Source organism: Diadema antillarum, unplaced genomic scaffold (assembly GCF_040938485.1).
Source record: "Diadema antillarum isolate AM-2024a unplaced genomic scaffold, OU_Dant_1.0 seq00000757_RagTag, whole genome shotgun sequence".
Classification (NCBI taxonomy): domain Eukaryota; kingdom Metazoa; phylum Echinodermata; class Echinoidea; order Diadematoida; family Diadematidae; genus Diadema; species Diadema antillarum.
This window is the reverse complement of record NW_027271649.1, coordinates 166,546-188,582: the sequence shown is the minus strand read 5'-3', so window position 1 is coordinate 188,582 and position 22,037 is coordinate 166,546. Positions and strand designations below refer to the sequence as shown.

The window sequence follows — 22,037 nt, the reverse complement described above, 5'->3', positions numbered from 1 at the left end:
CCACGTAACACCCGCACCGCAGAGTTCTGCACACAACACACACTGCACACACGTGGATAGTCTTGTGCAATTGATTATGCATTCTGGTGGGCCATTAAATATACCCCGGACAATCGTTGTGTTTAAAGAATGGCAATGGTGTCTTAAAAGGTCTGACTGCCTCGAGTTAACTGTTCGAATCAAAAGCTGTGTGTCTTTATTGAAAGTCAGCTGAGCCAGGAGTATGGCTGGTTGGCTGGTGTTGTGAGTCAGGTGTAGAATCATAGTGCCAAACAGGAAGACTGCCACATTATCAATTCTTGTCAGCGGATTTACCGTTAGACATATAGCAGGTTTATCTGTGATATGCATGAGGGCATTTGCTACGAGAGTCTGTCACACTTCTACGCACCTGTTTAGCTTTTTCTGCCTGACTTAATTCAATCATTCAATGCAGTCGGATACAGACCCAAAACGTTACAATCAGAGCAAATTCTTCCACGAAATCACACCTTCCCATCATATACACTGAAAAAAAAGTAATATCATGGTAGCTGCATCTATCCAAAGATAACTCAATTATGATATCAAAATGACAACAATGTCTCTAGCTGATATTTGAAAGTACCAGGTACAGTAACAGTAATATGTTCAGTTTATTGTGCCTGTTTATATATTAACTTGTTTCATGATACCACAGTGAAAACAGTTTGTGAATATTCATGTATTCTAAAAAGACCACAAAAACCAAAATGCCCCCCTCCTAGGCTGACAGTGAAAACAGAATCAAAAACAGGCCCTTGCAAAATAACAGTAAACCTAGGCTACCAGATGAAATATTTGGTAGATATTAGATGAATATGATTTAATAAAAAATACTGAAAAGCATGGCTAACATTATGCAGCAATACATTGTGCATGTGGTGTCGTTTTTCTGAAGCTAGATTTGTAGGGAAGGGATACTCACAAAGGCCTTGATACAGTCACATCAGCTATTCTGTTTACAAACGTCACATGACTACGTGCAAGAAGAAGCGTCAATGCATCAATGAGAAGATCACATGACTGATCCCTTTGCTTTTACATGACCTTTCAGAACCTTGGGCTGCATTCACACGTGTATCAGTTTTTGCAATCCCAGCGTAGCGAACTGCATTATACATGTAGGACTACAGAAACTGAGTTTCCTTTCAAGTCTGTTCACACACACTGTGCAGGGTACATTAAAGTGAGACTTCTAATATCAATCATGCTGAACTGACTTTTGCATTTGGTGATAAATATTTTAAGATTGATTTTGTGTGTGTGTGTGTGTGTGTGTGTGTGTGTGTGTGTGTGTGTGTGTGTGTGTGTGTCCACACAAAAGAATTCATGTTTTCACATCGCTTTGCAAAACTCAAATCCTTACAGAATTTAAAAAAAAAAAAAATGTTAAAAAAATGTTGATTTTGGGTTTGTGTGCATGAATGCAGACGGCACTGCAGATGCACTTGATGCCAACAAAAAACTTCTGTCTCCTGTCTCACCTCTGTTCGCCACCATGAGCTTGTTAATTTTCCCCTTTTCCGCCACCTTCTCCTCTGCCAGCGTGGACTTGAAACGGTAGCCATGGAGACCGCTCAGAGACTGCACCACACAGGAGGGCGTGGCCCGCTTCTGCAGCTGCTTCAGCTGCCATGCCAGACGCGTGGCGTGGGACGCCCGTACCTTAAACATGGTCCCGCCGGGTGCTCAGTAACATCCAACAGTTTCAGCCTCCCTAGTTGCCATGGAAACAAAAAAAAAAATTAATTGAAAATCACATACTACAATCAATCAAATACAAAGAGCAGTTTCAGCAAGCAAAATATTTCTCAACTACAAGAGCAATACCATAAAACGCTTAAGTCCAGAACAGTTACTTGCACCGACAAAAATTTGCTTTAAAAAGTTGTTTAATTACTCATATATGACACAGAATTATGTTGCATGCTCTCAAAATTTCATATAATCTAGTCAACACATAAATCATGCATTTCATTTATCAAGATATTTAATTTGATTGTCAGGGACTGAGAATATTCAAGTTTGAAAGTAGTGAATTAATCATTCTTAAATGATTAATAATTTCATCAATCTATTGCTACAAACAGGTTACAGGCAGACTAAGAGACACAGAATGTACAAAGAGCTCAGATACTACACAATGCATTTGTTAACCATGATTCTAATAGATGTAAATGTCCAGTTTTCAGTCACATAAAATCTATGGCATAATCTGATTGACGTGATCTATCTCATAGACCAAGCTGGAGTGTGTTGTATGTCACATTGCCAAACCAACATTTCTGAGTGATCCTTTTCACTCGGGCTCCCGTCAGGTGATCTCAGTAAATGGTATGCCCGATAGGAACTGCTACAGCTCAGATTCAAGTCACTAGACGAAGTGAAAAGGGGCAAAGCAGCATGACCAAATTCGGTGGAGCGCCAGAACATGTGGAACTAGATTTCACATAAAATACACACACACTGTTCTAAAGGTACAGTACAAAGACAGACTTACCTCTCGGTGATGTTAAAGGTACTTATCAATACCAAGCACTGATTTGTAAAATCAAGGAAAAAAGAGATGCTTTTCAGGGTGGATAAGGTTTCACGCTTACCTAAGCTTTACCATGAGGTAGAACTTGTCACAACCTTATTGTGGTGGTCCAACAAGAATTTGCCACAAAGTACAATGTACCTACTGCCTAATAAGTAGCATAGTATACCAGGTAGTACACATTTGTATACAGTACATGTACATAACAGTTTAAAGGGTACAGAGTATCACTCTATGTTTAAGAGCTCTCTATAATAATCATAGATAAAATATACAAGTACATGTATTCACAATGCATACACATACATGTGGATAAATAGATAAAAATGGGGATAGATACATCTAGAAAGGTGTGTGTGTATGTGTGTGTGCAAGAGCCTTAAACCCACATGTAGCTATATCGAAACAACTTAGAAAAAAATAAGTCATTTCCATCAAGTTGTTGCAATTAGTTTGTACAGTGTAGTTCAAACTTTTTAATATCTCGTAGAATGGGGATTTGCATTACATTTTAGCCACGTTCACTATGACTAAAATTGGTACACGTGTATGAAAATCTAACCTATGGTATTCTCCCAAACTTTTTAAAAGCTGTGGCTTTTTGTAGAGGTTATAAGTTCTACACTGTTCATAGGGCACACTGTTCATATATAGGGCATACTGTACTTTCAAAGATATTTAATATGCAGAGGCATCAATAAAGAATGGATATTGTATACAATGCTTCATTTTGCAGAATTTCTAGGAATTTTGCTACTCAACTGATATTCATGAAATTGACAACTCCCCAAACTATTGCATCCAGTAACACAAACGCATTGTGTACTGTACCTTACATGTAGGAAACTGCTAATTCCTCTCTTGATAAGTGCTGATTTTGCTGCTTTCTGAAAGATATGGTGGACGTAAGCTAGCTGCAGGTTTTGAAAAAGTGCATTTACACATGTACAATTAACACGTTAATTCTTGTGATGAAATTACAGATAAGATATATTAATAATGTGATATCTCGCATGACAGACATTGGCAAATGTCCGCAGCTTAAAATTCACAATGGTTTCAGTATCATTAGGGTATGATAGCCACATGGCTTGAATACCCGTACACTAGACAGCTCAACCAACCACTCTACTCTGCTTGGGCAGCTGTGTACACTGGATGTCTGAAAGTGACATTCAGGCGACACACAAGACTGTCCTATGCATATTGCACAGACACACCCTCGACAATCCACCAATCAGGGGAGCTGCCGTTGTCCTCCGTTTGCTCAGGACTCAAAATACTAGCATGTGCGTAGGGACAGGTAAACACAATCCACCCACGCCATCTAAAATTCCTCAGAAACATGCGCTGTATACAGAAACTGTTACACGTACTCACGCAAAGCTGCACAAAGCACCTGTCTTTGAAACTCCCCACCACAAACTGAATCAGCAGCACAATAAAGTGCAATCTGCTTACGTGTATGGGGTGTATGTGATGTAATGCAAAGTGACAGTTAGCACAAGAATTCTGTTTACTACCATATCACCTCATACAATCATTGTCAATCTACAGTCAAAAAACCGATAAAAGTTTCCAGCATTAGCGCAGCAATCTCTTTTCTCCCTTTGCTTCGCTACTCCCTGTATGGTTTTCTCTGTAATTAAAAAGACTGTAACAAAGATATATCGCCCTGAAGATGACTTTGAGCAAAGTACACATCCATTGCAAGCAACCCTTAACAGTTGGCAAGCATGTATGAAAAATTGCTCAATCTCTGCCAAGATGCCTTATGACTTTGTCAACATTGTCATTGCAATGATCACTGTAGCATGACTAGGTACATTAGATGCAGACTGTGACATTAAAACCTTCTGTCAATTTGCCTATCTATCTTTCTCTTTTGTTGACATCTTTCTTTCATACCTCCATCTGAAACACAAAATGAATCTTTTCACTGAATTCAGACTGCTAAATACATAAAAAACTGTATCACACTCAAATGTTTTTCAAGGTGACACTTGTTTCAAAACCCCAAATGGTTGGCAAGCATGCACGAAAAATTGCTCAATATCTGCCAAGATGCCTTGACTTTGTTGTCATTGCCAGTGCAATAATCATTGTAGCATGACTACATTAAATGCAGACTGTGATATTAAACCTGTTTGTCAATTTGTCTCTGTATCCTTCTCTTTCATTGACGTCTTTCTTAAAGGACAAGTCCACCTTCATATAAGGATTAAGAGAATGCAGCAATATTAGTAGAACACATCAGTGAAAGTTTGAGGAAAATTGGACAATCCGTTCAAAAGTTACGAATATTTTAAGTATCTGTGCAGTCACTGCTGGAAGACAAGACTACTACAGTGTATGATGTCACATGCGTACAACTATGTAAGGAAAATAAAAAGAAAATTTCACAAAACTTTACTTTTTTAATAAAGTGCACATTTCTTCGACTTGCTACTGACGTATGTTAAGGGTAATATTTTTCCTCCTGCCTTCTGAAAGAGTGAAGTCGAGTGTTCTTTTGTTATGCGAGAAAAATGGAAATATGTTGAATTTTCTTTATTCTTTCTTTATATCGTTGTACTCATGTGACACCACAAGCTGTAGTAGTCTTTTCATCCAGCCATGACTGAGCAGAAACTTCAAAAGTTCATAACTTTTGCACGGATTTTCTGATTTTGCTCAAACTCTCACTGATGTGTTCTACTAATATTGCTGCATTCACTCAACCCACATGTCTATGAAGATGGACTTGTCCTTTAATTCCATTTATGAAATACATGTACAATGACATTTTTCATTTGATACACACTGCTTAAAATTACACCTCGCTCCAATGTCTAAATTTTGTTTTTCAGGGTGACATTTCTGTTTTGATACATCCACTGCAAGAAACCCCAAATGGTTGGCAAGCATGCATGATAAATATCTTGTTTTCTGCAAAGATGCCTTGTAACCTTGTTGTCATTGTGACTATTGTCATTGCAACACTTATTGTTGTCTGACTGCATTAGATGCAGACTGTCATATCAAATCTTTCTGGCTGATCTATCTCTCTAGCTTTCTTTCTCTCTGCTTGCTCTTTGTGCTATTCTATTATGTATTTATTCTTTTCTCTTTTTCTTTTTCTTTTTTTTTTCTTTTTTTTTTTTTGGGGGGGGGGGAGGGGTCAGGCAGATATTTCTGCTTTCTGCTTTGCTATTGTTGTCTAGTTTGCAGGCACAAACCCTTGTTGGTCATAAAGGAGTATGTACCAAAGCATCTTTTTCATATAATACTTGCTGTTCACCATGTAGGTGCTCCAAGAGGCTATAATACAGGGCCTGTGGAATGGTTGGTACGGACTCCTTTACAACCAACAAGGGTTTGGCCTGCAAATTAATTGTTGCCTTCCCCGTGTTCTGTCTGTTCGTGCAGTCCTTCAATTGTTTGCTGCAATCTAAAATTTTCACAGTAATTCAACTTCTAAGGCCTGCTGGCTTTTATCCACATAATCTGTTTTCATTGCCAAGAATAAAAGCGGTTTTGATTATTTTGTCGATATACAACAAAAACAGCAAAACATACACGTACATATGAAACTCAACAGATATAGGCTAGAAAATTGTTATCCATGAATGGCCATTCCAAGACTCAGACAATCCAGAGACTAGGGTAAATTATGCACTATAAACAAGAGCACAGTAAACAAGTTTTGGATATTAACCCGTTGAGGATGAGTCCCGAGTACACTCTGGCAGGAGTCTATGGGAAATGCGTGTTAACGGGTTAAAGATGACATTCTTTCTCCGAACAGCAGAATGTAAAGCATGAATCAAGAGTGCTTCATTTCAGATCATGTCAGAACACATCAAAATGTGACAGATAAATCATCTTTTTGACCCAATGTCTTCTTGTTGTTTCATTCACTACTATCCTCCACACATTCATTATACTTCTTGAATCTGCCAAGTCAGAAAAAAAAAACCCACCTAATTTCTGTGGATTGGTGTTGTATCTTTTTTATCATGATTTTTCAATGTTATTCACTCATTATGGTTCCATAAGATAAGACTGAAATATTTTCTCTCTTTTGAGCCCTCTGTTGCTCATTATATGATTCTTTGTTTCAGCAGCAGAATGGCTGCTTCTTAAACTGGCAACATGCTTTAAAAATTATAAAATCTGCCAGTGCTGATTGAATAAATGTACCAGGTAAGCACCTCCATTCACTCTTTCTCCAATACAAGATAGTAAATGCAACAGAATTCAGAGTTTACAAATTTAACGACATGATTTCAGCAGCAAAATTACGCCAAAAATATGGTGGGAAAGCACTGTCATACAAAACAACAATACATTTTACCTCCACATAATACCAATGACATACAGAATGAGTCCTTTGCCTACTTTTAATTAGTCTACAGATTGTATGCCTATGAAAAGAGAGACCGAGAGAGACAAAAAAATAATAATAATTATTACAACTCCTGCAACATTCACTCATCAAAATAGGGGAGATTAAAAAAAGCAATCCAATTACAGCAGATATCATTGTGTTACAGGTATTCCAATGGGCAAAGGTAATTCCTAACTCAGATTTTAATTTTCTCTTCTCCAGGTATGAAGAGATATTGAAGTTTTGCAGGAGGCCTCTGGTGCAATAAGAGAGACTTGGCAGCTCTGTAATTATGAATCAGCAAAATTTATTTTAAAAAATGAAGAAATAATTAATCAAATTAGATGTGACATCATAGCACAGTGGTTAACAAGTACCGTATACCCACTGGTACAAATGTACAATTACTGTAAAAATAACAATTTTCACACATTTAAAGCAGCATAAACCTAGCCCAAGATAATAAAAGTCACTTTAGGTGCACATATTTTTTGCTTGTTATATCATATGATTTTACAATGTGTATATTTCAAGGTACACTTTGTACCTGCTTACAGTTGTATATTGTAGGGGTATGTAATTGCTATGATATTCATAGTTTTCTTCATGTTCACCAGTCCTCTGTGGAGTGAGTGAATTTGCCGTCGTAATGCAGACCAGTTACCTTTTACCATGGTACATAGTACGGGCTGCCAGAACCAACAGCAGCAGTGAGCTATTTGAAGTGCTTAAGTTCAATCGTAGTGACATCTGCAAAGTTTAAAATATGCGACATTCAAACCTTACCTGATGGGGCAACAATTTTCGCTTTGACAGTATCTAATTACATCACTTTTTTTTTCTATTTTCATAAGACTGAAAACCAACAGGAAGCTATCCCTGCCAAACAATCCCAATGTGTACACATTGGTTGCAAAGTATTAGTGCTAACACTCTCATGTGATAAGATCCCATCCATGACCAGATCATTCTGTTTTGGGGTCCTACATGTAACTCATCCTCCCAAAGAGTACCAAAAATTTAAGATGTGAGCAGTAAGTGGCTTCATACCAGCATGTGACTGGTTACAGCATTTCCTGTCACGGAAGAAGGGTGCCAGCATATCACAAGCCACCTATTGGAGGAGTACACACAGTGTGTGTGGCGAGTCCACCACGACATTTGCAAAGTACACACAATTATACGTCACATTATCTCATTTGATATTTCTGGGCAGAGTATTTTAACACAAAAGCAGCACTTCCAATATGAAACAAAAATAGGGGCAGGTTATTTGACAGAGGTGATTAAAGCAACACTGATACTTTGCCAAATTGGGTTTCCAATAGATACATTGTATTCATTCCAAGCCTGTACTTTTACAAACACATGTTCAGCTGGTCAAATCCTATAATTCTTATCATATTTAGATTTTTTTTTAAATGAACACCTGCTTTTAAAAATATCAATCAATTCAAATTACTGATGACACAGGAATGAAAGAATAGTGGGACCTGGCTTAGCTTGAGACACCAACAAAAAAAAAAAAAAAAGGACAAAGAAAAGAGAAAAATGTATTAACCTTTTCACGTTTCATACATTGTATACATACTGTAGTAACTTTTCATTACGAGTCTGCAACTGGAATTTAAATGAGGGAAGGCGGTCTTCAGTTACACACAAGTTGATATTGCACTTTCCAAAGATCTATGCACAATTTATTATGAAGAATTCCATTCACTGTGATTCGCACAGCATCATAAAATTATAGATAGCGATCAATGACTAAATACTAACAATGTTAATAATAATACTTATTATTATTATTGTTATTATTATTATTGTCATTATTATTATTATTATTATTAGGCCAAGTAAAAAAAGAAAGTAGTTTCTCGTCCGGGTTTTTTGAGCAAGGCGATGAGGGAGGTCCTTACTATTTGATATCTTACTATTTTTTCGAGGATTGTCAAAATGAAAGTAATATGTGTTTCTCATCCGGTAATTCTGAGAAAGGTAACGAGAGAGGGCTTTACTATTTTCTATATCCAATTAATGAAATGAAATATCACTCTGGTAGCTGTGTTATGAGAGACCAGGTCCCAAGCGTATGTCTTGCTTGCACTCTGTGCATTTTCAAACAAATAGATATACAGTATGTATGTACCATACTTGAAATGAAACTTCATGCATGCAGAAATACATTTGCTTTTTCTTTCCACTACAGATGTCAAGGGAAAATGATCATCTTAATACTGGTATTTAGTGTTGTAATGGCATTTAATACCAGTGTACTTGCAATTCTGATGTCTTGTGCTATTGAAACAGGTATAAAACATGTCTTTCAACAAATGTATGACTGAAACTAGAGAGGGGCCGTCAAAGGCGGCAGACCCACGCCTTGTGCAAAGTCGGGGTAAACATAATGTGCATTCGGTGATCTACCAGAATTCGGTCGCTTAATTGCCAGTGTGCTTTATCACCAGCCAGTGAGTTCTACCAAAGATCGTACACTGAAGTGTACGATCTTTGGGTCTACAGTCACATCACACGCAAATCACATCATTTCACATACGGTAACACTCATTCACAACAGGAAAGTCCTTTAATCTCCTCCAAAAATCCATCGAAAATCCCAAATACCACCGTCAAAAGTGCAGAATCAGAACTTTTCCAAGCGCGCGCGAATTAAGTCCAGTTTTAAGAGTATTGTCTACGCGACGGGTCGCCGAAAAAACGCTAAAAATCGAGAAATACGCCGTTTTCTTGCGGGATATTTTGCTCATAGCAAGCCGAGAGTGTGATGATATCAAAGGTCGTATGAGTGTACGATCTTTGATGGTATCCACAAAAGCGCAAAAGAAAAACAAAATTTACGTACTCCCTAGGCAATTACCCCTATGATTAGTCTAGTGTCTACGGAAATTATTCAATGCAAGGGGTTGAATGCAAATGTCTACTGCACCAGTATTCGGTCACCAACGAGCGCCGCAACGTCCCCGATGCAATTTTGCACCAACAGTGTAGAGCACGATGCATTTTCAGCGGCCTTGCACACGCATTGACATTGAGCGCGCATATCGTGCAGTGTGACTGACTGAGCAAATGCTCCTCCAACGAAAAAAAACAAAAACAATCAATGTTATTTGAAAAATCATCAAAATACGGGCCAGTTTGTGACGACGGAGAACGAACTTTCAAAAATCTAGAAGGACATAGTCCCTCAAAAAAAAATAGGCCTAAGCGTAAATTTCGGAATTCGGACGAACATTTGAGCAGCAAAGTCGGATCGTTTGGGAGTTTATGTGTTCGTATGGTAGCGGAAAATCGCAAAGTGAGAAACGGGAAATTTTCGGAGTGGTCACTATACCATGGGGTCAAAACTTCAAGGTCACACAGAATTTTCAAGGGTCAACCGATTATCACCAAAATCTAATCGATTCTTTCCTGCCATTATCCAAATATCCCCTGAACATTTCGTGCAAATCCGTTGACCCGTTCTCTTGTTATCTTGTACACAAACAAACAAACAAACAAACAAACAAACAAACAAACAAACATACGGAACCCTTTACATAACCCCCTGCCGATTTTCATCGGCGTGGGTAATAAATTCCATGATATTCAAAACACTGCTTTATTTATCATTGGTGTTTGTGACTTTTTGTGTCCACACAGCTGGTATGCACCTTGTATCTACATTTCTTCTCAGTACAATTATAGCACATTCAACTGGAAACTGGCTTGTACAATTGCAGATGGATGTCAAAATGATACTGATACGCATTAAACATTTAAAGATGTTTCTTCATGTTCTAAAAAGACATTTGATAATCACTCATCATTTGGATGATGAATGATTGTATACCACACTACAGATGATACGACTCACGGCCGTGTCCGTGAATTTACATCGTAAAGAAAAGTAACCCGCAGAAATACGAGACAAACCAGAATCCATGGAAAAGTTATTTATTTTGTAGACATACCCATTTAATAATTCTACATTTGCTGGAAAAGCGCATTCATTTTCTCTTCAAAATAGAACAATACATCGCCGTCAGATGCAACGTTACAGAGCGGAGTGTACGGGCCTCTAAACATTCAAATGTGTTCATGTGTGCGTGCAGACAGCTGACAGACCAGGGCATGGGGACCCTGGACAGCTACAGACACGCACACGGCCACTGCACTGGCACCTTACTGCAACCAGCCCCATACGCATAGCGTAACGGGGCTGCGGACTGTAGCATTCAGGATCGTGACTAGGTATTATCGCGCCCAAATATCAACTTTAAATCGAAAAATTTATTCAATTTGAAGACTTACCAGTGAAGTTGAAGTATTGACAGGAGGGTTCGTGCAACGTTTCGTTCTGTCAATAGTCCCTTTCTGTTCGAATTGATGACTTAATGTGACTCGGTAGAGAGAAACCTGGGAAAGCTACACTGAATTGACGGCCAGCGCATGCGCAAACAGACATCTTATCCAGTAATGGATTAGAAATTTGTGCGCATGCTGGCCGTCAATTCAGTGTGGCTCTCCCAGGTTTCTTTCGACCGGGTCACATTAAGTCATCAATTCGAACAGAAAGGGACTATTGACAGAACCAAACGTTGCACGAACCCTCTTACTAATACTTCAACTTCACTGGTAAGTCTTCAAATTGAATAAATTTTTCGATTTAAAGTTGATATTTGGGCGCGATAATACCTAGTCACGATCCCGAATGCTACAGTCCGCAGCCCCATTACGCTATGTGTATGGGGCTGCTGGTCGCAGTTACTGGCACCTTATCTTCCGACACTGCACACACATGCACATATAGTCACAATGACATGAAAATGTATACGAACTTGATACAATCCTCACAAGCATTTGTACAGTACAATTCAAAATATGAGAAACGGGGAAAAATACGAACAATGCGCGAAATATGCGTGGAATATCAGCGATTGTTCGCAAAAATGTTGCTGCTATCGCGTTCACGCCGTACCGATTGCGCTGTACATCATCACAGCCCAGGCCCGCCCGCGGCCCGCCCATCCAACTACAGTTCGACTGCTACCACTGTATGTGGGTCATTCCTTCTTGCTGAGCTCGCAGTGTGAAATGCATGCGTTATATACATACGCACTACAGAAGCTACAGCTGTACTACAGCTAAGTAGAGGACACAAGGCGTAATTAGAAATGAGACATCACGATTGGTAGGTGAATTGCCGAATTTTTTTTTTCGGCGGCCGAAAAAATAGTAAATATCAAAAAAGTCGATGCGGCAAGTGAAAATCGATGCGGGTGGGAAGCGGGCTGGGACGAGAATTATGAATTTCTTGGTATTTTCAGCGCCATTTTGAAAATAGTAAATAGTACAAAAATCGATGCGGCGGCCAAAATCGATGCGCGCGAGGACGAGAAACTGGTTTCTTTTTTTACTTGGCCTTATTATTATTATTGTTATTATTATCATCATTATTATTATCAATATCATTACTATTATTATTATTATCATCATCATTTGTGTTCTCACTGGCTTTCTTAGCACTTTCGATAGAGACTCCGACTCTCCTGCTCCCTGTGGGAGATCTCCCGCTCGAGTTTGAATTTCTCTGCCTCAAGCTGTGTGTCTCCTGCTTCAGACATACTTCATCCAGCTTAAAAATGTAGCTTTCTCCCACCCAACTTTAGATTAGTCACTGGCACACACATCAAAATATAAGGTTAAGGTAGCAAGAGAAAGTATCATATACCTTAGAGCATCCCGGATCCAGGATCCAGGCCCTGAACGCTAGCAGCAAAGGACATCGCACTCATGGTGTGCACATGTTCATGAGATCATAGTCTCCAGTCAGCCTGAGGGTACAGGCAGAAGAATCTTCCCTTTCCAAGAGGATCTTGGGGTTGGAGTCTCTTGCTTTCAATTTAGTACTCAGCATTACAATTGCAGTGCTAACCCAATAAATAAATTTGTGGTGCTAGGAAGTCCTGCTCTTTTGGTAGGACTAGCCCACTATCCAAAGCACCAATTAGAACAGAAGTAGAGCTACTGTAAGCTTGACCCTGGGAAATTGGTTGGGCTAAAAAGGGGTGGGGTGGCGTAGCCCAGCAAATTACCAGGGTTAAGCAAAATATTTACAAGTGAGGAAAGACCTTCATTTTCCGTGACCTCAACATTGGCACGCTGCCATAATTCTTATTCTAGTACTTTAGAAGTGAGGGACTACACACACACATACAAACGCACAGTAAAAACCTCTGTGTATATATAGTGAACACTAACAGTATTTGCATCGTGGTTGAAGTCACATGTATCACACTATCTGGCTGGCATATAACTGAACACTGAACAACAATACCCTCACATCTCAGATTCTGTTTACGTAGTTCAAGCAGTGCCTGAGTGCGATCAACATCAATACCATCACCCAGCTATCACAGGTGTGATTCACACTGCATCTGGCATTTTCAAGGTGATGAATAGTCTACCATTATTATATCAAACATTATTATCCATACAGAGGATTTTTAGAGCCCAAATACAAGTGTTATTTTGTCGACGAGCATCATAACCTCCGACCCACTTAGAAAGTTTGTTGAACTCGACCAATATTTTTTGCCGAGGCGACCAATATTTAAAATATTGGACGGCAAGAGGGGGATTCCCCAAAGTTTTTATAAACTGCACCATGATTGGCTGAGATATATACAAGATGACCTGAAATATGAAATAACTAGAAATGTTGCTTTGGCGACTGGTATGCCTCTGCCATAATGCATGATTTTCCCAATAGGTCTAGATAGTACATGTGGACAATGTGTGATTACATTTTCACAAAATTGGCAAAATATTGAAATGACAAGTTTGTCACAAATGTGTTGAATGTTCACCTTCCTTGACCTAGGTTTAATTGGATGAATAGGAGAGCATGTATCTAGGGATTAAGGACTTTAACTTGACTTTGACCCAGTCATACATTTAGGCATTGAGTAATTTTCAAGGTACAGGTATGGAGAAAAAGTGCAACTTCTGAATTGAATAGTAAATTGTTATCATTTTCATCTGGCCCTTGACCCTAAAATTCATAAGATAATCACTTTCAGGCAGAACATGCATAATATGTACTAAGTTTGAAGATAACTTGAGCCACTTCCGAGATAAAGAGGAAAAAGTTAGTTCAGCACTTTCACTTGATCTTTGACCTTTTGACCTTTGAGGCAAAAAAAAGAAGAAAAAAAAATTTCCAGAGAATTTCTATTAGGTTACACATGCACACACCAAGTGTAAAAAAAAAATAACCCTGCTGGCATTGCATAAATATGAGGGAAATAATACAATTTTGAAGTGTTGCACTTGACCTTTGACCCCTGACCTTTGACCCCATGAACCCTACATTCTCTAGATAATCACTTCCAGTCAGTACATGTATATACTATGCTCCATGAAGATACCTTGAACAATTTTCCAAGGTACGGAGAAAAAAAAGAAGTTTTAATATTTTTTCTTGACCTTTTGACCTTTGACCTTTGACCTCATGACCCAAACTTTCACCAGAGAATCTTAATTGGGTAATACATGTATACACTAAGTTTCAAGAAAATATCTTCAGGCATTCAATAGATATGGTGGAAATAGTGAAATTTTACGTATTTGACCCTGACCTTTTGACCTTTGACCTCATGACCCAAACTTTCACCAGAGAATCTTGATTGGGTAATACATGTATACACTAAGTTTCAAGAAAATATATTCAGGCATTCAATAGATATGGTGGAAATAGTGAAATTTTATGTATTTGACCTTGACCTTTTGACCTTTGACCTTGAGCATGTGCACCCAAAAGTTGATAGGCACAACTTTACCCCCTAATACACATACATGCCAAGTTTCATTAGGATACCTCAACAGGTTTTGATAGTTACCTTGTCCACAAAATTCATTACGGACGGACGGAAGGATGGACGGACGGACGGACGGACGGACGGACGGAAGGACGGACGGACGGACGGACGGAAGGACGGACGGACGGACGGACGGACGGACGGACAACCCAAAAACATAATGCCTCCGGCACCACTTCGTGGCGGAGGCATAAAAACGTCTGTGATTGGTCTATCACGAATTAACTAAGATATCGTTTTTTCTTAAATTCTGTGTTTATACAAACAAATTTCATATATCAATTAGTTGAAATTGTTTTGCATACAATTTTTTAAAATATCACTGTCATACCAGGAAATTAGATTTAGGTTTAATGAAAACAAGTTGCATTTGTGTGTGTGTGCTCAGAGCTACTGCTAGATAGCCCGCGCGCGATATACAAATACATGTAGCCGGCCACCGTCGCTTGCATTTACATGCATGTTACGTTTGTGTATACTAAGTACAGTAGGCCATAGGACCTGTACAGTACGAGTAATTTGATCTTTCACGATCTACGGTAGATGTGACGTGAATTGTGTCTCAGATCTCGGATACAAGAACATCTAATTCTGGTGTAAATTAGCTAGATCTCGGCCTAACAGTAACATGACGGCTACCATGGATACATAGATCTCTGTTTTATCAGGGAATGAAGTAGATTAACTTGCACTGAAGAGTGTACCATACCCCATGTCAGGATCAAGTACAGCAGCTAAGTAGGAGACCATACAGCACTCGGAAACAGAAAGGGTAAGTGAACATATTCTTTGCCAAAATCCTCTGTAGGACAATAATGATAATATTGGATGTCCTATTTTCGATTAATACACGGAAATATTGGACTCGCTAAGCAAAATATTGGACTCGTCTTCGACTCGTCCAATATTTGTGCATAGCTCGTCCAATATTTCCTTGTATTAATCTCAAGGCCATCCAATATTGTATAAACATAAACAGTTCCAGTTTTACTGCTTTTTTTGTTACCGGTATATGTGAGGTGGGGGAAGGGTTAATGGTTTTTGTTAACTCTTGCTCTAGAAATTGATGACTTTTTATATCAAAATCATCAAGGGCTGATAAAATGCCTCTAGAAAGTGTAAAGCTTGCAATAGCCTCACATTTTTCTTCCATGTGTTCAGAAATGTTATGGATATACACTGTTTATTCATTATCATATCATATGAAATATCTTACAAAGACTGGTATTACGTCATTCAGTGGGACTTCTAGGACAGTTTAGCCAGTGGCTACTTATGGGCAAGTCCAAGATAATGCGCGCGTTACGTATGGGACATTCAGAGACTTTTATGACCTGAAAAATAGTGTCAATGGCCTTTGATCATATTGAACTTCATCATGGTGATTGATATCTAGGAGAAGTATAAACATGTAAAAAATTGAGAAAAATGACCTTGACAATTATATTCTAGAAGAGAAAATATGTGCCGTTACGTATGGGACCAGAAAACTTTTGTTTTTTTGAACATTTTTTTCAACCTCAAAACTCTCTGAAAGTATTTCATTCTATAACTTGTAACTCACTGTGATGAAAGTCACAACACTCAAGATTATCACAGGTAAGTTTCATGTCATTAGGCAAAAAGCTCTAATTACAGGTTCTAATTAAAGACAGACATGACGTGTTACGTATGGGACAGTTACGTATGGGACAGTTTGTCCCCCATTCATTTAGTGTGTGAAGAACCATGTTTATGGGTATTTTGCATAATTATTGTAGTAAAATCAGTTGAAACTACTCAAATACTGATCCAGATTGTCAAGGAAACATTATTCCCCGAATATTTACCATCACAATCATATTCAATCATATTTTTATATTTTTATGACCAACCTGAGTATGCATGCCCTTTGTCCCCCATTCGTTTAGTGTGTGGAGAACCAAGTTTATATGGGTATTTTGCAAAATAATTTTGCAAAATACCCATTAACAAATTTTTGCATAATTATTGAGGTAGAATCAGTTGAAATTACTCAAATGCTGTTCCAGATTGACAAGGGAACAATATTCCCTGTATATTTACCATCATAATCATATTTAATCATATTCTATATTTTTTATGACCAACCTGAGTATGTATGCCCTATCTTTATCAGGATCGTTACTACTGAAAAATTGAATAGTTTAAAGTGTTTACTTCCATTGATGAAGGGCAGTTTGCCATTTAGTTTCAACAAAAAATGACTTGACACAAGAAATATTAATTTTAATAAATAAGCAATACCTGCTGCGTGGAACCCCAGTGATCGAGTAGATATATGATGTCTGTCTAGCAGTCAGGTCATTGATTCGTGTCACACCTCGGTATGTGTACATGTATACCCATGAATTTTGTCATGGCTACTATTGAAACTGAATACCTGGTAAGGACAATTTGTGTATCACTTGCAATAAAAAGGAATCATTTTACTTTATATATTTTTTGTATATATTACAACCATTTCAAATTGGATCTCCATCACATAAACTTTGAATTCCTCTAGTCTTAGGATTGTATGCTCTTTAGTAATTCATATAATTGGTTTCCAATCATCTCATTAAATGTTGAAAACTGAATCCCCATTTCTACAAAAACTATACAACTGTACCATCCCTTTAATGCTGATTTTTCATTGTGTATTTTGCCATTTTCCCCTCCCCCTTTCTGAAAATTGTTCAGTCAAGTACATGCATTGTTTCACGTGTCTAAAACTCAAAAAGTAGCCACAATGTTGGGATGCTTTCTTCAGGATGATTGACCATTTGTGTACTGAGAGACCTTCCCAGCTAGCTACATGCATTCACATGCAATATGTATGAGGATGTCCCATACGTAACGCATTTGTCCCATACGTAACATTATTTTAATGCCTAATAAAATATATTTCTTTTACTGTTTTTTTCTTTTTTCTATGGTATTTAGTTTCTCTAAACAATAAATTAGAACTTTCCAAAAGGGCATTAAAATATCCATAGCAATTTCAGAAAAAACCTAAAAAAATGACCTCAATTTGTTACGTATGGGACATCTCATGATAAGACACGAGCTAATTTGCATAATCATTTGCATAATCCCTAGATTTTTATACCAAGTTAAACTATTTGATGAACTTCTTATGTCCACATATTAATCAAATATCATTTGCTTTCCTTTGAATTAATATGAATTTTTATAAATGTCCCATACGTAACGCTGTGTTTCACATTTATGCAAATGAAGCCCTTGAAATTTGCATAAACTTACATAATATCATTTTTTCCTCCATGGATTTCAAAACTTCAACTCATAAGCTTCAAAATGATACCAAACACGTCAATATTGAGCAAAGATGAAATTTTGCCTTCTGAGGGGACCTTATCTTGGACTTGCCCTTATATACTCAAGAGAAGCAGTGAAAATGAGAATTTAATATCCATTTTCAAGAGAAAGGTCAGTGATTTCCTTACTTGGATATATGACATACAGCGCATTTATGGTAGCAGAGCCAATACAATGTATTTCGGCCAGTTGTTCACTTGGAAAAAAAAAGAAGAGAAAAAAAGACTCACAAAATTTGCATGAAAAAAAAATGCTGCAAAATACCGCATAATGTATGAGTACCTACCTACATGCATATAATTACAATGTACAAAGGAGCTGAAAATTTTGCACTGGTAGCTTAATGACAAACTGCCATAGGTGGAATTTCACATCAGTATGGGAAACACAAGAACATTATGTGCTCAGAAATTTGATTTTTTTTTTGGGGGGGGGGGAGGGGGGTATTAAAAGTCACATTGGTTTGATGAGGTGGAGATATGTTTAATATAACGAATGAAAGACAAATTACTGTAGATTATTGCATTTTCATATAAAATATGTCACAAGAACAATACAAATCTAAAGTGAATTCCTGGTCAACATGAGTTCACATACACAATTTCATGAATTTACGTTAGTTAACCCTTTACAGGGGAAATCTAGTGCAGACGAAAGCTAGACTGAAAAGAAGGAGTTCTCAGCAAAACGACGAAAATCTGATCAAAATCAGATGAAAAATAGGGAAGTTCTAACATTTTAAAGCTTCGCTAATTCTTAAGAAAACTGTTCTTGAATTCAGTCAATATTCAACATCCAAATAGTGAAGTGCTGATGTCATCCCCTCATAACTTGCCATACTATACAGTATGTCCACCCCCATAAAAAATTACAATCAGATTTTTGCATTGATAACATCCAATATGATTACACCGTCTACATGCTACTTCAGGGTCTTAAAACATAACATCTTAGCTCTATTTTGCAGAAAACCCCATTCAATTTGGGTAAGCGGTCACAGAGAGATGTGGATTGTTGTAAAGCATGTCATGAGTCTGATTCTTCCAAGTTCTGCGCTTGGATGCTCTTGGAAAGTCCTGCTTATTAATGTGTACTGGTAAACACAATAGACAGAACTTAGAGCGAAGGGATTCCCGACATGCTCTACAAAAATTCTCATTTCTCTTTGACCACAGAAGCAAACTGAATGGGGTTTTCTGTAAGATGTGGGCAATGAGTTATAGTTTAATACCCTGAAATTGTGTTTGGATTGATTCACTATCTTTAAAGTTATCGTTGCGGAGGGTACCATTGTAATTTTTTTTGGGACATGTGGTATAGTTTGTACACATATAAAATTTTGAAATTTGCAGTTTTTCATTAAAACACAATTACACTGGTCTCAAATTTAAATGAATCTAACAGATCATTATTCTGAAGTTATTCAACCTGTTAACATCAAGTGTTACACTTAACAACAGATCAAATATTGAATTCTCATATTTTTTTTTATACAATGGATGGAAAATTGTAAGAATAACTAAGATGAAATCATCAGCTCGTTCATTTGTATGTTCATATCAACTGTACAAGGACAGTTCTGCAGAAATTTGTGACTTCCCTAATTTTTATCAGATTTTTAATAGATGTTCACAGATTACTCATGAGATTAACAAACACTCTTTCTTCTCTGACTAACTTATAACTGGACTGGAATCAAGTAAATTAAAGGATGACAACTGTTCCACAAGCATGTACACACACACACACACACACAACACACACACTCTCTCTCTCTCTCACACACAACACTGCATGGGAGAGGTAAACTATGGTAATTAAATAAATTTCCAAATCTATAATACTTTCAGGGAGGTCACCTCCCTGATATTTTCTATCCATTGTATCATGTAACATTATTAGATTTACTTCTATAACAACCTCACTTAATTTGGATGACCTTAGTAGTTCAAACCTTGACCTTTCACCTCTGCCAATTTTGCTAATTACTTATTTCCTCGTATCCTTCTACCAGATAATACTTCCACTGGACATTCCTAACCAATTACAGCTGGCAACCACAGTTCAGAGACCTTTGACCTTTAACCTACTGTATAGCAACTAGCATGTGCATGCTTGATTGTCAATTTATTCTGGAACTCTTTCCTTATTCTTACTTTGTCTATAGATCAACTTGAATCACTACTTGTTTCAAATCAGCACATCAAGTACAGGTGTGCCATTGTGCCATTATCAATTTTCCTGTAAGTTTCATCCATATTCATTCACAACTTTTTGAGGAGTTATTTTGCAAAAAGACAAACAAACAAACCAATGCCGACAAAAACATAACCTCCTTGGCGGAGGTATGAATGCAAGGTAACAATCCATTCATCCAAATATGCCCTCGGGCAAAGGTAACAGAATCTGAATAGCAGGATGGATGTTGAATTATGCGACTGTCTAGCTGTCTAACTATGTTAGAACAAGCGCAATGAATAATAATGTGTATTATGATCGGGGGGGGGGGGGGGGGTTTCATCAAGTTAGTCAGCGCTGACAAGTTGTCAGTCTCTGACAATCACCATAGTAAGTCAGTGACCAGAGCATCTCAGCCAATCAAAACCAAAGATTTTGCTAAAATGTGTCGGCTTCGCTGCAAGCATGAACACTGACACTGTTGCCATCTGCTGGGACTGTATGGTGTAATGAGAAGAATAATCTGGTCCACCAATCTCCATCTATACATCTTCAGGATTGAAAAGGAAAGCAGTGGAACCAGCAGAAGTTGATGTCATTTTATAACCTGCCACCTGGGTCTGTCTGCTAAATAAATTTTTATTTGATTTGGGAACTGTCAGGGAACTATCACCACACCGCTGTAAAATAGTTAATGTGCCAAAAACAACTGGAAAAGACAATAGTGACGCAGATAGGGAAATTCTAAGCCCCTGAGCTTTTCGGAGAACGGCCCAGCGCCCCTGCATGACTCCGATCCACAGCTCCTGGCCTGGGATCGATAACATGGGACCGGGATGGGATGGAAGGGAGCTTCCGAATGAAACAACACCACCGCTGCCGCCGCTGGGCAAGGGTAAGAGCGCATGATGCACATGGATGCTGGTGACTGAGCTAGTGGAAACAACATGTCAACAACATTGCATAAATTCGGCAAATACCATGGTTTTCCCAAAGCACTTCCACTCATATTCACTCACCGTTGTTACGAAATCCTAGCTCATGAATACTATGTTTATAGACGGTCGGAGTCAGCTCCTAACGGTTTACTCTCTCACTTAGCACGCAATCAGAAAGATCTCTCGCGATACACACTCTTCTGCTCGTTCCGCGCTGTTTACCAATGTACCTATCGGCCAGAGAGGCGCAGGCTGCACTGTGGATATGGTGGGCAGGGGGGTATGGGATGGGCACTCTCTGGCGTCGCAGCATGAACTCTCAGACTGGCGCGGCGCCGCATGCACTGAACACGTGTGCATTTCGAAATCAGTCGTGAGTGCAAATAATATGTACAAAAGATGGCGCTCTTTGAGAACACATAAGTTTGAAGTTGGAATTTTCTGCATTTGTCTCCCTCTAACAAACGACATTTCAGGGGCGTCACCAGCTTTTTTTTCAAGGGGGTGCGTTTTGACCCTAATGTAACGAGATTTTTTTTTTTTTTTTTTTTGGACCGACATTTGGAATAAAGGAAGCTCTCAATCCCTAGACTTTTACTGTTGTTGAGGGAAACCAAGCGGGGAAAGGGCACCGGCGTAGCTAGGATTTCATCTTTTACAGTAAAAAAACTATCACTTGGAGCTATATTTTTTCGCTTTGGAAATAAAGGGGGGAGGGCGCACCGGGCGCAACTGCCGGCAATTATTACTAGCAGCTACATCAGGAGAAAGGCATA

At 38.3% G+C, this 22,037-nt stretch overlaps 1 protein-coding gene across 1 annotated transcript in view; it reads right to left on the bottom strand.

The window, feature by feature from the left end:
* The window catches only part of LOC139738585 (pyruvate carboxylase, mitochondrial-like), a 53,735-nt gene extending 32,288 nt beyond the window's left edge, over positions 1-21,447 (bottom strand). The window contains exons 1-2 of the mRNA XM_071649201.1: positions 21,343-21,447; positions 1,506-1,738 (exon numbers count right to left, since the gene is read on the bottom strand). Of these exons, the coding sequence (XP_071505302.1) occupies positions 1,506-1,695 (190 nt within the window). The 5' untranslated portion in view covers positions 1,696-1,738; positions 21,343-21,447. The remainder of the gene's footprint in view (positions 1-1,505; positions 1,739-21,342) is intronic.
* Positions 21,448-22,037: the final 590 nt, after the last annotated feature.